Genomic DNA, 18,441 nt, shown 5'->3' on the forward strand with positions numbered 1-18,441 from the left:
ATAATAATTATATAAAGGTTCATAATCCATCCCCAAAAAGTCCCTTCCCAAAAATTCATAAATCCTAAATCATCACAGGACACAGTTCCTGGCAGAGGAATTAAGCCTTTTTTCTTACTAAAACAAAAGCTATTTGCATAACACAGATTGCATAACACGAGAAAACTGATGACAACAGCTTTCTGCCTGTATATACAGTAGAGCTACTGTACATGGACAGATCAAAAAGAAATAAAACAGAAAATAAGACAATTGAACGTGCTTTCTGCCTAATAAAACCACTTTCTTCAAATAGCACATTTCTCAAAAGAGCTATCAAACTAATTTTTTAATACCGATAAAAGAAGTTGAGTGTAATCATTAGAAATGGAAACAACAAGGATGTTAAAATTAACAGCAGAAACCCTTGTAAGAGATGTGTTCATGTACGGGGAGCTTTATAAACAGCTGTTGTCATCACTTGTATCCTGTTATGCAATCAGTCCACGTGGAAAAACAGCTTTTATTTCAGTAAGAAAAAAAAAAGAAAAAACAATTCCTGTGCCAGCAACTGTGAATGATTAAGGATTTATAAAAAAAAAAAAAACATATTTTGGATGGATTATAAAGCTTTATAGTTATTTGCAGCGTCGGGCAGCCACATTGTTTACAGCCTGTTATGTTCTATCTAGGTTAGTGAGGGGCTAACTTGGCCGAAGCGTTTTACTGTCGGATGAATGCACATCTGGCTTGCACTCACAGCTGGCGCACCAGTCTCTTTACGCGCAAGGAAGGCATCATTGGCTGAGAACCGACGCGCGTGAGAAGACGGCGAACCAGTAAACTGGCTTTGAACGAACGAGTAAAACTAGTTTCAGTGGCTCCCTTGTTCTCGGCCAGTTTGGTCTCAGTGATCACTCCCAGCAAACAGTTCACCGACCGGCGGACTGATCGACTTCTCTGTTTCTCCGACCGGAGCTGGAGCTGTCCACGGTGCTGAAACATGAACCAGAGCGCGGGAGCAGCGCAGCACACCCGGCGGTACTCCAGTGATGAGAAGGTAAGAAGAAGAACAGTGCTGGTTGTTGCTTTGCACTGCATCGTTGTGTATAATACACGTTGCATTGAGTGGAGCTGTTTGTATGATTGGGGTTTAACTTTCAGAAGTGTTTGTGTGACACAAAACTCTCAGCGGGGGAACAAAAGTTGGCAGCCGCTCGGATAAGTTGCAAGGAACCAAAACTAAAACCACGTGGAGGAAGCTGTGAGTTATTTAAAAGACATGTGAGCCCTGTGTGTGATACTTATCCGACACAGTGTGACCATTTGATCTGTTGTTGTGTTCCTTCAGTGCAAGGCACCATGTTAGATTAATGATTTAACAGGCAGGCATGGACAAACAGGACACGCTCTCTCTCTCTGGAGCACATCCACTTGAGTTAATGATTCATGGGATTTTGAATACTGACAAATAGGCGAAGGGCAAATATTAACATTTAATATCAAACCTTGATATTGAATGCATTTATTTCGTCTTTCTTTATGTGAAACAGGTGGAATCGACGTTGTTGCTGGAATAAACATGTGTTTCAGTGTTGAAAGGACATTTAGATATAGCAGCAGGGTCCAACAACCAGACTAAAAGTAGCCTGGATATGCATCCTTGGAAGTTGTAACTCCCTTTACACACCAGCAAACTAAATTGTTGGAGGAGTGAACAGAACAAGTGACTTGGTTTTATGAACAGCAAAGTTTGGTCTGTTGGTGGCGCTACATTGTTCACTACATCAACAGGGTTTAATGGTCAGCAGCAGCAGTTTTTTGTCAGACTCGTCAGCTTAAGCTGTGTCAGCATGAACTCTACTTAACCTCAGCTCTTCTTGGTAGCATCATTCATGTGATAGCATACCAGCAAGCCAACGTTAGTATTAGATAGGATAGATGAGATAAATTATGATATGATGCAACATAAGATAAGAACTTTATTCATCCCAAAGGATTTATTTTAGCCCACTATGCACAGCATGGCTTAACGCAATTTGTGATTTTGAGGTTGTAGCGGATTTTAAAGCCATAGTGAAGATAATGACATCATATGAAACTAAAATAATCTAACGAACCCATTGGTAACAACCATGTCATACTAGCTTGTCAAGAAGGAGGCTCAATAACGCTCCAAAGTTATGCTAAATTTTGGCGAGGAAAAACTGGCATGTCCATTTTCAAACGGGTCCCTTGACCTCTGACCTCAAGATATGTGAATGAAAATGGGTTCTATGGGTACCCACGAGTCTCCCCTTTACAGACATGTCCACTTTATGATAATCACATGCAGTTTGGGACAAATCATAGTCAAGTCAGCACACTGACACACTGACAGCTGTTGTTGCCTGTCGGGCTGCAGTTTGCGATGTTATGATTTGAGCATATTTTTATGCTAAATGCAGTACCTGTGAGGGTTTCTGGACAATATTTTTCATTGTTTTGTGTTGTTAATTGATTTCCAGTAATAAATGTATACATACATTTGCATAAAGCAGCATATTTGCCCACTCCCATGTTGATAAGAGTATTAAATACTTAAAATCTAGCGGGAATGTAATGTGTACAACACAGAGAGCGCAAGCAAGCATCAGTGACTAAAACAGTTTGATTGCATTGATTTCTATTGGAATGTCTGAACTGGCAGCGAGTGATGAAGCGCTGCACGGCGTGCTGTTCTGAGCTGAACTTTTGTCAGACGCTCTGTTTCTATTTATTCCTGTCACTCGCAAAGCGCTGCAACAGACGAGGAATGGCTGATTAGTGAAGTTGAAATGAGGAGTTGATATCTATATGATATCTTCTCATTTCACTTCAAACACCTAAATAAGGAGACAGCAGGCTGAAGGGAGATCGCCTGAACGTTTGAGCTACTGTTGGCTGTATGGTATGTCATTTTCAGTAAATATTGCAGTATAAAACCTGTGTTTTCTGTTTAAAAAATAGGACGGTTCATGATGGAGCAGAACATCTGAAATGCAGTGTGACCCTAAACCGTTGACTGTTATGTAATCCAACAGTAGCATCTTAACGGAAATCAATTAATCTGTCGCCCTGGATGTATTATGGCTGCCACTGGCAACTACTGTCCGCTATCCATACATGATCAGTAGCAAACAGCTGTTAAATAATAATAATAATAATAATCAGTATGGATCAGTACTCGGTATTGGCTGATACTGCAAGTTTGGGATTTGGAATCAGTATCAGGAAGTAAAAAATGGCATCGGAATATCTCTAATAATTAGCATATCAATTCTTGAGTTAACCTGTTTTGTGAAGTCACAATGACCTTGACCTTTGCACTAAGCAGTTCAACCTTGAGTCCAAGTGGATGTTTGTGCCAAATTTAAAGAAATTCCCTCAAGGCATTCCTGACGTTAACGAAAATGTGACGGACAGTCGGGCAATCCTAAAACATAATGCCTCCAGCCACGGCTAACGCCGGCGAGAGCCATAAAAACAGTAGGACTACGTGTAAATAACAGTGTTTTCAGTTTGAGGCAAATGATAATAGTGCATGATAATGATCTTTATCAAGTTGACAAATTGACATTAAGCATGTAACAATTAGCTTCTTAGCTTATTTAGCTCGTGTTAAAGATGAAGTAGGTAGAATTGGTGCAAATATGATTTTAAAAAGTTATTTTTATAAAACAGTCACTATATCCTGACAGTAGTGCATGAGACAGGTAATCTGAAAAAAAAAAGTCATGTGCATCTGTGTCCTTCAGTTTCCTCCGGTGCTCCTAACAGCATCTGCAAGATTTCACAGACCGGAAAAAAACAACCAATCAGAGCGGATCTGGAGTCTTGGCATTTCTGAGAAGCTGTCAATCACCCCCGAACTTCTGTTACCGTAATGCTTATTTCTCTCCTCAAATGTTTTCAGAAACATTTTTTAGTGTACTGTTTAGCTATAAAATGAGAAAGTTTGAGAGCCAGCCATGTTGAGATCAATTGATAAAATGCCAAGCACCGCCCACCAGCTGGAGCAAACTTTCTCATTTTACAGAAAAACAGTACACTAAAAGATGTTTCTGAAAACATTTGAGGCAAGAACATTACAGTAACAGACAAATAATATGATACTATTAATAATATTGATTCATATTTGATCAGCGCTCCCTAAATTGACCGTTTGATCGGAGTTTGTGCATGATTGACAGTAGCCTCCGTTGAATGAACAGCCAATAGGAACGCTTTCTCTGAAATGACCTGTGATTGGTCAAAGTCGCCCGTCACGGGCTCAATTTTTGAAAGCCTGAAAACAGAGCCATGAAGAGTAGCAGAAGTCTAGTTTTCTCTCAAAACACTTGAATTACAATATGCTGAAAGGTTATTATGGAATTTTAGCCAAATGATCCAAAAACATTCTGCCTACTGAAGCTTTAACATGTAGCATGTTATGTTAACATTCAACTCAAAGTACAGCCGAAGCTTCTTGAAGTTTGATTAGCTTTAGAGGTATCCTGTCATGACATGATATGCTGACAAGAGGGAAAGTGGAGCTGGTTGTGGCAGTAGATGGAAAGTCATTGGATCAATGTCATTAACCCCCCATCCCATGTATATGTTCTAAATATAATGGCAATGCATGTAAATGGTGTTGAAAAGTCACTCTGGATGTGTTGGACTGACAGACTAATGGATCAATGGACCCACCAACTGACATTGCTATTTCTAGAGCCACACTAATAGTGTGAAATGATAGCTTCTCTCTGAGGAACAGAAATTAATTTCAATCGTCTTGGCTATATGCTACACTGTGTGCGTGTCTCATTACATCCAGCATTTCTGTAGCCATTAAAATCAGCTACAGAAAATGGAAAATGAGGACAATTGTGACATTGCCCCCGTGGGCTTTGAGAGAGAAATAAATGTGCATGCATTGCTGGGGACTATTCAGTTGTTCATTTGTATGCCTCCTCCAGTCTATCCATTAAACTGAGGATGTGAGCTGTACATTTTCTTCTTTTGAGACCAACAGTTTTTCTAATGACACATTCTGAACAATCTGTGTATTATAAACACCGTTTACGAGTTTCTTACTTTTTCTCCGCCATCTGTCTCAAGAAGTGATTTTGTTTCAGAATTACCCTGCAAGATGTATTTTTTTAAAACAGTAAGTTGTTTTCAATGTAGTTAGATGATTCCACTCCACTTTTATTCCCGTGGTGTAAATGTCCCTTTGTTTAATAAAAACAGGTAAAATAATCACACCTATTGCCAGATTTTTTTACCACAGTGCTTTTAAACTTTTATACTGATAGGGGTATTTTATTCCATTATTGAAAAGTATACATTAGAGAGCTGACAGGAAAGGAGGGGAAAGAGAGAGATGGGGACATGAAACACGGATCCCCAACCTGAATCAAACCATGTTTGGTTTTGGTTCATCCCTACAGAGAAGCTCAAATTGGAAGGATTTAGTTCCTCAGACCAACATGCTTCTCACTAACATTAACTCTGTGCCAAGAATGGAGACTGATGTAAGAAGAGACGATTGAGTGGGTCTTTGGTTTAGAGAGTGATATTCTCCCAGTGGATTACCCAGGTATTCAAGGCAACACTTCCAGCTAAGAAAGAGCTTCTTAAACATTTGTCTCTGTGTACGAACCACAGTAATGGTCACACAGCTTTTACTGAACGGTAGATTGCCATTATCTCACTTTGCTTGGATTACCCAGCAGGAATGTTGTTATCAAAAGCAATATGTCACCAGGATATAAAATGGCTCTGGGGCTGGACTGCATGTGCTTGTGGGGAACAGTGCAGATAAAAGGTGCATGTGGTGTTGTGCAACAGTGGGTGTTTGCCTTGTGCTCGCAGCAGGATTGGTGAAGGTTTGGCTTGGCGCTTTTGTTATGTTTTGTCACCTGTTTGTCTGTTCAATAGTTCTAAGCCGCACAGACTTGGTTAGGCAGTGAAAACACTTAAAGCCTTTTACACTTGTCACTTCATGTGTCTTGGGAGGATGGGAAAGCTATCCAAAAAGCCAAAAAACATTCCAGACAGACTGAAATCTGATTGTTCAAACCATTTCCTGAGGTGGTTACAAACATGATCTTAAATCCTCCCAACTGTAACTACGTCAGTAAGTGGTCTGTGGAAGTAGCCTCTAAAGCAGTGATTTTCAAAATGGGGTGCATGGCACTCTGTCATGGGGTCCGTGAAATAATGCGCTATTAATTATAAAATGTTGCTGTATCATTAAAAAGTATATACATATCTACAGATGGGGACCATTTGTGCCAATAAAACAAGCATATTGTGTCCATTACTCCCACCCACGTTAGCTTTGGTCCAATTAGAACCTCTGATCTGATTGTGACACGTCACGTCAATCTGTCATGAATCAGTCCCTTCACTCAGAACCGTTCCTGCTGCTGCTTAGCTTAGCTTATTGGAGCGAGCATGGAGAAATATTTGAGTCAGTCAACATCCTCAAGTGACGCTAAGCACAAACTAGCTAAATTGAGAAAATATGACGATCGATCATTATATCGAGCGACAGCGACGGGAGACGTCATACGTCTTCAGACACTAACTAACGAAGCCATGAAGCCGGCCAAGCTAAAGCAACATCTGATTACAGAGCACCCGAAATATCAGGGCAAAACAAAGCGGTGTTAACATGATTCAAATTGAAATGTGTTTCTGTTTATCACTATCAAACAGGTCTGAAGTACTTAGGTTGAAATATTTTAGAATACAGACAGTTGGGTACTTGGAAACCCCTTTAAGGGGTCCCTGGCCCCAAAACGTTTGAGAATCCCTGCTTTACAGTGTCTGTTCCTGTGATAAGGGCAGCTGAAGTTGCACAGAAATCAGCCGTTGTTCTCCCCTGTTTCAGTTAAGCGACACCAACAGGGGCTCCAAGGGCTCAACACAGGATTATACAGAAGGTGCACTGAGCTCTTGCAGCATTTTTCCGTTCCCTGATGTGTGGTAGAGGGAGCCAGTGAAAATCCATCAAAGGGAGTTATCCGTGTGTTTGTGTTGGCTTATAGATAGTTGTTAGCCAGCTAACTGCTAAGCGCAAATGCAAGTAATTCATCATCTGCCATTTTTGGCAGTCACCAAACATTACAACCTCCTTCTAGACTGGCCCGCATCAGCATCATTTGCAATCCCGTTTGTGATCTGGCCAACAGAGATGCATATACAGTATTTATGTGGCTAAGTGTAAGATCATCTCATGTTTTTAGGTACGAATGACGAATTCAGTCCGCTCAAGTGAGCAAGCAGCCTGCTTGGGCCGACAAAGCACACAGATGAACACAGGGTAACAAAGCTGTCTTCAGGGACAGCCTAGTGTGTAATTTAAGGGAAACCCCCTCGGCACATTAGGGCTCACCAGAGAGAGAGCCAGGCACCACAGGGAGCTCCCACTGCGGGACAGATGTGCGAACAGTCGGGCTCTTGTCGCCTCATTCCCTGTAGAGTGTTTCATGAGAATGTGACTGAACAAGAACCTTTCACCAAAACCATCACATGGAAAGAAATCTCTGACACCGTACCATGTTCTCCAGGGGTGCTCAGACACACATCAACTGTGAGAATGTTGCTTTACCAACATGCAAAACCCACAGATGTATCTAAGGATGTTTTCACATATATTATTTATTTTTAAACAAACCAAACTCAGTCCTCTTAAAGTGGACCAAATAGTGGACCAAAAGAAAAGGGACTCCGTTTTTTTGGTGTTCACATTGTCAGTTCATTTGAAAGAGGACTCATTTCTCTATCTGGTCCACTTCAGCTGGGATGGGGCCTCAGTCTTCTTTCTGTTCACACTATAGTTTCTCTGGAGCTAAGACCCACAGAGTTTTTTTTACTTGGACGCGGCACTTGCTGTGCTGTCCCAATGAAATAAATAAATGAAGCCAATAAATGTCTGTGTGACGTGTATGGAAAATGCAGCACTTTTGTCAAGTTGCTTCCATCGGTGTTTTCTGGTGTCCCGTCTGTTCAATCAATGCAATTATTAATGTGTTTTGTCATCAATTATTTTGCTAATATTTGTCAAACACTGAAGACAACCCTCCACTCTCTATTCTGCAGCACACAACCTCTCAGCTGAGCGCACACACACACATTCATAACGCGTATGTGGGGGCTATCTGATACAGACAGATAGGCACTTTTCTCTATCATCATCATCATACTTGCATTGTTTTGAAGCGGAGGCTGGTGGTCATAAAATGTACACGCAGAGTGAATCACAACTTGTTAATCAAAGCTTTTATTAGAATGAAAAATGCATATAATAAAGTTGGCGGCTGGACTTAAATGAGTAGTCCGATGTTTGGCCGAGTGTTTCAGTGCAATAGCACATTCCCTCTATCTTATCTATTTTACATTGTAAAAACTGTGAAAACATCTCCTTCAAACAACTGTATTTATTCAAGTTTCTGGCAAAAAACTAAATTTTACAAGATTACATTTGAACTAAAGCTGTCAAAGTTAAAATGATAATAACGTGTTAACGCAAATTCTTTTTAATGCCACTAATTTCTTTAACGCAATAACAAAATTTGCAGTTTTTAGGTTGTAGCGGGCTCAGTTTTAAAGCTATAGTGAAACTAGAAAAACCTGAGGAATCCATTTGTGCCAACTATGTCATACTAGCTTGTCTGGAAGGAGGCTAAATCACACTCCAAACTTATGATAAATTTTGGTGAGGAAAAACTGTCATAGCCATTTTCAAAAGGGTCCCTTGACCTCTGACCTCAAGAAAATGGGTTCTATGGGTACCCACGAGTCTCCCCTTTACAGACATGCCCACTTTATGATAATCACATGCAGTTTGGGGCAAGTCATAGTCAAGTCAGCACACTGACACACTGACAGCTGTTGTTGCCTGTTGGGCTGCAGTTTGCCATGTTATGATTTGAACATATTTTTATGCTAAATGCAGTACCTGTGAGGGTTTCTGGACAATATTTGTCATTGTTTTGTGTTATTTGATTTCCAATAATAAATATATACATACATTTGCATAAAGCAGCATATTTGTCTACTCCCATGTCGATAAGAGTATTAAATACTTGACAAATCTCCCTTTAAGGTACATTTTGAACAGATAGAAAATGTGTGATTAATGTGCGATTAATCACGATTAAATATAATATCGATTGACAGCCCTAATTTGAACATACCACTATAATTTTATAATTTCCCTTTGCCCAATGCCCATTTTTACTGAATAGAGACTGAATGCACCATATTGTAACCCAATGGAACCACTGTACTTTAGTTGCTCCCATGCTGCCAACATGAACTACATTTCCTCCCGCCGATTTCAACACGGATTTGTTGTTCACAATGAAGCATTATCAGGAATCAGCGACGATTTTCTGGCTTGTTGCATATAACTGACAAGATAGCAAGATTGTATAAAACTAAAGTGCTTTCACCCTGAGAGACGCCAAAGGCCTATAATTTTGCAAATGCTTTATAGTGTTCGACATGTGACGGTGTTCCTTTAAATATATGGTTCCAGACAGATGTCAGAAAGTTCACAACAGGATTTGAATTGCTATTGAAAGACTGTAGAGAAGCAGCGTACTGCTTACAGCCAGCAGGAGGAATCCAGCTGTCAGCTTTTTTTTTTACGGCGTTGGCTGTCCTCCACATGATTAAGTCATGAGAAAAATCCTTGAAATTGGTTCAACTTTGACTCAACCCCTGCCAGCTGTATCATGGGTTTGTTGTATATAAGCTTCTTAGATTTCATGGCGCCATTGTAATTGGAAAACAACGAACAAAGACAGGATGGGAGTGCAGTTCTTGTCATAAGATGAATCTGAACACAGTGACTAACTCCCATTTCCATAATTTTTGCCTTTGCCGTTACCCAAGAAGCATAAAGCAGAAGAAGACCAATTATAAAATCACGTGTTCACAATTTCTACCCTGATGACTGATGTTCATTAAGCCCTTTTGAGTGAAGTGTCAAAGCAAATTATAGCAGTGTTCGTTTTAATATTGCTTTGGTCTTTTGGTGTCAGTGCCCCATGAAAGAGGTGTAACGGAGGTGAAACAGCTGGAGAGCCAATCTGAGTCTTGCTCTGAAAGGAGATGATTGCGATTGCAGTTTCCCAGCAGTTCTCCCTGCTTGGCTCTCTGAAGCGTGTGGAGCGCAAAACTAAGAAGACAGGTGCAAGGCAGACATGCAGTGCTCATAGATTGCATCATTGTCTAGAGTGCAGGTGTGAAGTGTTCTCCTCATTGCATGCTGATTACATGCTGTCCAGATAGATGATTTTCAATGCATACTGTTGGCGGGACTGTGTATGTTTTTTTTCATAATTACATGTTTTAGCAGGGCTAAAACATGTAAACATGGCTGGGACCAAATGGGACTCAATTAGGCATACAAAAGTTATGATTTTTAAGATTACAGTACTGGTAAATTTGGCGCACACCAGCCCCAGAATTACTGTGTTTTAAATGACACATGTATCTGTCACATTCCTTTAAAATGGGGTTTGATATGATGAAATTCCGGTAACTTCATCAATTTAGCCTTAAACCTACAATAACCTGTTTTTTGGCTACTTAGGGCTATGGAAACCAGTTGTGAACACAACATTGACATATCATCACCATTTTAGGTGATATGGCAGACTCTTTAACAAACTGTTGCCAATTTACACAACCAGTAGTTAAGGAGCCTGGTGAATGTAAGTCCAATATTCACTCTTTTAGCTCAGTTTTTGGTCTCTACCACCCCCTGCTATCCATTCTCACTCCCAACTCATCTGTATGCGTCACACCGGGCTTTCAACTAACTCCAATGTAAATCCTCCCGCGTCATTATAGAGTGCTCCAGGGATGACGTATTTTTGTAGGCCAACCCGGAAGTTAGCATCCAGGAGGCTGCTGTTTGCGTCCCGTTTGAAACCAAAAGTCAACGTTGACTTATTTGTCACATCAGTGGTTAGTCACATGCCTCATTAGTATAGTTAGTCCCGTGAGTCACATGAGTCGCTCGTCACTTGAGTCGTCAGTTAAGTAAACGTCAATGACAGCCGTTTCCTAACCCTACCTAAGTGGTTTTGTTGCTTAAACCTAACTTCCTGTAAAGACAGAAGTTTACTTTGAAAAGACACTATGCATGTAACAAGTGTATATTGACACGCCATCCCTGACAAGTCCATAATTGATGCTAGAGGGTTACTTAGAGCGTCATAGATTGAAGCTTTGGGCCACTGACCAAGCATCGATATTTGACAAGTTGGGAGTGAAAATGTGTTGACCCCTGAGGGAAATATCTTCTTTTCAGTGAAATTGCTGCTCCAAAAACAACCTTTGGACTTGGGAAAAAAAAGGAAAGTAAAAGCCACAAGCCTTTGCTCCATGAAATCAAATTTACCTTTATAAATCTCCATTAGTTTAGTTAGGGACTCCACAAATCACTTCAACATCCACGCTGTGACAGTCGGACAGAAGCGGTACATTAATGTTAGTTTTCCCAAAGCCTGTATCATAACTAATTTGAGACTTCCTACCTTCATGCAACTATAGACCATGATTAACCCTAACATCTGTACATCTGCTATCAATGTAAATCTGTTCAGTTCCACCCTGTTAACACAGTAATGGAGGTGGTGCTTAAGAGTGTAACACATACTGTATATCAGCCATAGCTTATATTTACATATGTTGCCATTAGTCTGTGGGATCATTTTGATTTCTCAATATTTTTGACAGTTTTTTTCTCAAAGGTATTTGAATGAAATAAATAAAGAAGCTTAAAGCTCCCAATCCTCCATCAGTATTTTCTTCTGCTCCTTTAAAGCAGTCAGTGAGGCGTGCAAACCTAATTGAGCGCTTTGCGGTTGCCCCCTCTGGAAATCCTGTGAGCCAAACTCAGCAATCATGCAAGCATTCAACAAGGGGGCAGCACCTCTTCCTGTCAGTCACAGGGTGTGCTTCTCTTCATACAACGGAGTAAATACGCAGTTTGGGAAGATTTTCTGATGAATGCCGATGGAGGAGATTATGTTGAAATGGAGTGGGAAAACTGTTTCTATTCTGGGAGACAAGAGTAGGTGAAAATGTGAGCAAACTAACGTTCATACATGGCAATTAAGTAACGCAACAGTCATTACGTAGATCTGAGATAGATTGGCTCTCTATGCCTTCTTACTTTGAAGACAGAAATCAAGACTGCTTTTGTTTGTGTCCATATTTTTAGCATATCTACTGACAAGTGACATTTTAAAGTTCCCATATTATAGAAAGTGACATTTTCATGTCTTTTTTTGATTATAAAGCAGGTCTGCAGGTCTAAAGTAGACCAGTGGTGTGATATGGAGAGTACATGCACATCAAGTGTAGTTTATCCGCACAAGCGACCTTGATATATACTGTGTATATATATATATATATATATATATATATATAGTCTGGTGTTTGTTGGAAATGAGGCCACTCTCAAGGGCCTCATGTCAAACCTCAGAATATAATTACCTCGTTCTTTCTATTTTGATTGCAGGAACTCTTGTGAAGTCTCCTCAAAAAACAGTTTAAAGGTCTCATATTATGCTCATTTCCAGGTTCATAGATGTATTTTAATGTTGCACTAGAACATGTTTACATGCTGCAATGTTCAAAAAACCCTTTATTCTTCTCATACTGCAGCCTGAGTCTGCCTGCCTCAGAGCCTAATTCAGCCTCTGTCTGAACACCCCTGATTCACAGCCTGTCTCCTCCCACTCTGCTCTGATTGGTCAGCGTTTTCTGTCAATCAAACGTCCTCAACAACAGCGTCACCCTCCCCCTCCCTCCCGGAGAAGCTCTCCGGAGAGAGAGAGAGAGAGAGAGAGACGAGTGGAGAGATAGCAGCTAGAATAAAGTTTATAAACCACTTTAAAGTTTATAAACCAGAAACTTCACCCAGCGCACGTTACCGGAGGAATCTGATCAGAAATCGGCGACACATGATGAACATCTGCGGTCCAGACTCCAGGTTTTCCTGACGGTTTCTCTCAGGTAAATAATACTATTTATAGCTCTGTTGGTTAGCTCAGTGTTTACCTCATGCATCAACTCTGTAAACCGTAAACATACACTCTGTTTTACGTCTGTCTTTACAGATCCATCTGTGAGAAATGACCGACAGAATCATCCCAGAGGAGAGCAGACGGCTGAGAGCAGACGGCTGAGAGCAGATAGCTGAAAGCAGATGGGAGATACAGAGCTAACCCGTTAGCATGTAGCTACATGCTAACGGGTTAGCTACATGCTACCGCTATGACACGGTGTGTAAACACAGCGACCATCAGGGTGGAAAATAGAAGATGTGAAACAGTAGTCAGTTCATTATTTCTGCTAAAAGATAAATGTATGGAAGATCAGAGTAATGGTATATTATTTACAGTAGTAGCTGTCTCTGTGTTACCATGACTACAGACCACCGGAGCTTAGCTTACCATAGTTTACCAGAGCTGAAGACTTTCTCCTGTACCATGTTAACATAACTAACTAACAGGTGAGATGATTACAAATGCTGTGAATAATTAATATTGTCATCTGTCAACTCAAATAAAGTTTGACTGTGAAACAGAAATGTGTTGTGTTGCTTACAAGTCACTATTTACTACCTGTACTCTGCTACATGCATGACATCAAATATATATAATATATAAATATCATCTGTTTAAACAGTGTAATTACATAAAGCCTTTGTGAAAGAACATGTTATATTTAGATGATGGGAGTACATGAAGCCTGTTCTGCTGGTTCTTGCAGACTAACAGTAGGAGCTACTTTGCTCAAGTTCGGTTGAGGAGGAGAGACAGTGACGCGCTGTGGGGCGGGGTCAGCTACTGAAGGTTCTGCTCTGGTTCGACCAGGAAACCCTCACGTGGCTTGCATTTCTCAAACGACGTCAGAAGAGAAGGAAAAGCTGCGCAGCGTTTTTCGACACCCATTTCCGGACAAACGGAGCAGGAGAAAAAGAGAGAGGATGGTCTTTTATGATACTATGGTGACTTGTAGACACACTGGGGACAGATATTGATGTTTAAAAGACATGGAAAAGTGCATTTTGCATAATAGGTGACCTTTAAAGCTAGGGTTGGTAGTGTTCTCCAAAAACATTATTTGTTATATTTGTTGAAATTCTCTTTACATCCCAACAGCAATCAATAAATCAATACAATTGTATATATTTATTAGGGAATTTTGGAGTTAGTGCCGCAAGCTACTTTCATTGGAAAAGAGTTGGCAACTCTGCTGGGTTTTTTGGTTGGATCATTTAAAAAAATGTAGTTTACTCTTGCTAGTGTCTAGCTTTAAATGTCTCTCCCTTTTATTTGAAAATGTCTAAGGCCAGCGATATTTTCTTAAAATTAGGTAAAAGCATTACCAGTACAATGATAATGTTTCTTTTTTATTTATATAGCACTTTCAAAGCCTTAAAAACAAAGTGCTTTCCAAGGTGAGGAAATTCGAAACATAAGCAATATTAGAGATAACAGTACAAGAATAGTTCCTTGCTAATAAAGACCCTTTTGTGGGAGGGAAAAGGATGAGATCTCTTTGGTCTTTATTTATGAGCAAGTCATTGACCTTCTCACTTCCCTTTCAAAATTGGTGAAAACTTTATGCACTCTGTGAAGTGCAGGCATTAATTGAAAGCCCCCTCGGAATGAATTTTTTAGGAGTGGTGCATTGTTCACACAAACAACATCCTTGAGAAACCAGCCAACTTTCAGAACTGGGTCACACCAACAGTTTCCCCAAAACAAATTAATTATTCTCAGCTGTCATTAAATTTTGTGCTCTGCAGATTCAAAATGCAATTATGATAATTTTTGTTTTCTCATAACTTCGAAACTGTCAGGTATTTATACAAGTCGTGGGCTCAATACAACAACACATCTGCATATCTAAAGAGATGCTGTATAATTCCTGATTGAGCTCATGTGAGTGAGACTAATCCTGAATGACATACTTGCAGGTCTGAGGTTTAAGGCCAAGCTAAGTACTGTATTTATACCTTCTATTACTAGTACTGGAAGAAAGTGTCTACATGTATCAATGGCATATAATATACTGTAAATAGAGAATTATTTGACTTAAACCTCTTTACCCCATTCAAGGGCATAGGACGTCCATCAGAGCTCGCCATCTTATACTCTTTTCTGGGCTTTTACTTCCTGCCAGCTTGCTTCGATTTTCTCCCAACCTTGATGTGTGGAACGTCTCCAGGTATTTTTTGGCCTACCCTGTTTCCCCTTTCCCAGTGGATTGTAATCCAGGTTCTGTTTTGGGACATTATATGTGACCTTCTTAAGGTCTGACCTATCCATTTCCACTTTCCACTTCCACTTTAGACTGCGGTAGCTATAGTATATCTTCCTGGTTGGTAATCTTCCACAGTTCATTTGTGGTTTTGATAGCTTAGCTTAGACCACCATAGCTTTAGGATGTAGGGTAAGCATTTGTTGACACCTGCATCTTGCTTGTGGTTTTCCACTTCTCAGAACCATAGAGCAGGACAGTCTACATGTTGGTATTGAAGGTACGTAGATTGGTGCTGTTGGACAGCTGGTTTGATAACGAGACAGGCCGTTGTATCTTGAATGCCTGCTGTGCTTTACCAATATATAGCTCTATGTCCTTATCTGCTCCCTAAAGCAAGGACGATCGCACTGACATGATAGGATACAGAATCATGACGAGGAAACGTTTGGATCTTTTATACTCCGTGCGGGTTACTCCTCGCGACAAACTGACATTCTCAAATTCTCCTCAAAGTTCTCCATTTTCTCCGCCCATCTACGTCCTGCGTAGTTAGAAAATGTTGGATGTGCACTGACAGGCGAAAACCTGCTGCACGAAATCCCCACAAAGGGCCGTATCTGATGGTGTGATGTCACTTTGGCCGTGCCGACACTCACGACCTTCGCAGTAAATCAAATTTAGGTGAAATGTTCCACGTCTTTTACGGCCTCCCTGCTGATTGTAATGGGATTGAGTTGTTTCAGGTTTACTCTCATGTTCTTAGTTTTTCCAGTATTGATCTTACATACATTTTAAGCTCATAGAAAATACTTAACTTTTACTTGTAAAGTTGAAAGATGTTGTGAAGTTTGAGGAATGCCAAGGGTGAATTTAATTTAGAGTATCATCAAAAATGTGACAAAAAAGTACTTTGCCTTTAAAGACTAAAGAGTAGTGAGAAGGAGAAAATAAAATTGAGACACATTAAAAGGGAACTTTTCAAATGGAGAGCATGTCATGACTGCATCAAAATAGAACAAAGCTGTGACTGCAAGCAGTAAATTTCCTCCAAACTTAGAGCGTTAGTCTGTGCGGGGAGGGAGCGGAGCTGCAGAGACTCTCGGAGGCAGAGAGTGGGACGATTTAACCCAGGGGATGGGATCAGAATCTGGGGAGCCGAGCTCCAGAGCTCCAGAGCTCCAGAGGCATATACCTCAATCCTGATGTATAGGCGCTTCCCTCGCTCTGAATGGTCGAACTATATTATTAGTTTTACATTTCTTAGCTGCCAGAAATACCAATTTGAATGGGTGTGAATCTGGGTCAGGAGGAGTGGTGCCAGCAGCAGAATGATTTGTTAGGGAAGGAATAAGGGCTGTGTAATGAGCTGACATACCCGCCTTACACCGCCATTAAATCTTGATCAAGGAGTCATATTTAGGTTAGAAAATGCATATAGTAGTTTAAAACGTTTCTATATCTGTATGGACTCATCTGTAGGCTGTTTAGATTTAAAGTAAAATCACGTGTCCCGTCAGCTAACAGAGCAACTTGAACTGAATATACGGGAGCCGCCCATCTCTCTAACAAAGACCCTGCGATTCAACCCAGCTGCCGTCTGGCCACATAAAGTAACAAAGTAAAATATGGCAAAGCATTCAAAAAAAGGTGGGTCACACAGACTTTATATTTCCTAATCAAGTCTCTTTGTCCTACTTCAAATCAATCAAGTCAAACAAGTTCTAATCCAGGATCCATACAGTCCAATGCTGCACACTTTCCTTTATGGTTTCTGTGGTGTTTGTGGAAAGAGTCTTGAATTGATGTTGCAGAAGTTTTGGACAGCGTTTAAGTGAGGTGCAGCTTCTTCTAAACTTTGAAGGTGGGGCTGTGGCACATCTAAGCCATTTTAGTCAATATTCCAATTCTATTCACTGCAAGTGAGGCATCAAAAGCACACAGATGTAAAAAAACTTATTTACAATCTTTTATTTAAAAGGATCCTTTCTTCCATGGTAGGATTATGTTGACCAGCCTGGCTTCATCCTCAGCCTGAACTAAACACATTAGTTCAATCATAGTTTTTCTACCAGCCTTGAGCATTTTTCATCCACATGGAATTTGTCACTGAAATAGAGAAGAGGCAAAAACGTTTCTCTTTTTCTTTTAAGCCCCAAACTCTCTGACTCACTCTTCATGTGGATATGTTCACTGAAGCTGCTTGCTTCTACCTAATTTGTCATGTTTCTTTGTCCTTTTTCTGGGTGCACCCGATTTGTCTGTTTAATAGCCATTAAATAGGTGTTATCAGTCACTATAAGCACCACAGATGTGGGTCATTAGGAGCCTACTACACCTACTATGTTGTAAAAGTGAAAGTGAAACTTAAAAGCAACACCTTCTAAAATGTTGTAAAACTGAATGAAATGTCATTTTTTGAACACAAACAGAAAGGATTATTTAGGTTTAGGCAACTAAACTACAACTTCTTTAGGTTTGGGCAACACAACTTAAACATCTTTAGGTTTAGGCAACAAAACTATAACTTCTCATGCCAGAGTGAACCAGTCTTCACCCTAGCTTTAAAACTGAGCCCACAACATCCAAAAACGTACAAGTTGCGTTAAAGGGTTTTTGGCAAGAAACTTGAATAAATACAGTTGTTTCAAGAAGATGTTTTTACAGTTTTTATAATATAATATAGATAAGAGAAAAATGTGATATTGCACTGAAACACTTGAAAAAAATAAGCACTGGTCGCCAGCCAAACATTCAACTACTCATTTAAGCCCAGCTGGCAACTTTATTATATATTTTTTTCCTTCTAATAAACATTTTGATTAAGTTTCATATGATACCAGTATCTTCACTCTAGCTTTAAAACTGAGCCCGCTACAACCTAAAAATCGCAAGTTGAGTCAATGCGTTAAAGAAATTAGTGGCGTTAAAAAAAAATTGCGTTAATGCGTTTTTATCGCGTTAACTTTGAAAGCCCTAAAAATACCTTTGCATTCACTGTATTCCTTTGTTTAATGTATGTCTTTGTGAATTTCACAATTATATATTGTGTTCACGGTTACACAATATAGTCAGTGATTAGTATTTCTATTGTCAGTTTTGGAATATCCAGGACTTGCAGACTTGACTGTGAATGCTGTGTATGAGCTGCCGTCTCAA

The 18,441-nt window shown here is 40.0% G+C and overlaps 1 protein-coding gene across 1 annotated transcript in view; it reads left to right on the forward strand.

Annotated features, from left to right (window-relative positions):
* Positions 1–683: 683 nt before the first annotated feature.
* LOC141782330 (inactive dipeptidyl peptidase 10-like) overlaps positions 684–18,441 on the forward strand; it is a 114,166-nt gene continuing 96,408 nt past the window's right edge. Inside the window, exon 1 of the mRNA XM_074658565.1 lies at positions 684–1,039. Within this exon, the coding sequence (XP_074514666.1) occupies positions 983–1,039 (57 nt within the window). The 5' untranslated portion in view covers positions 684–982. The remainder of the gene's footprint in view (positions 1,040–18,441) is intronic.

Source organism: Sebastes fasciatus, chromosome 14 (assembly GCF_043250625.1).
Source record: "Sebastes fasciatus isolate fSebFas1 chromosome 14, fSebFas1.pri, whole genome shotgun sequence".
NCBI classification, from domain to species: Eukaryota; Metazoa; Chordata; class Actinopteri; order Perciformes; family Sebastidae; genus Sebastes; species Sebastes fasciatus.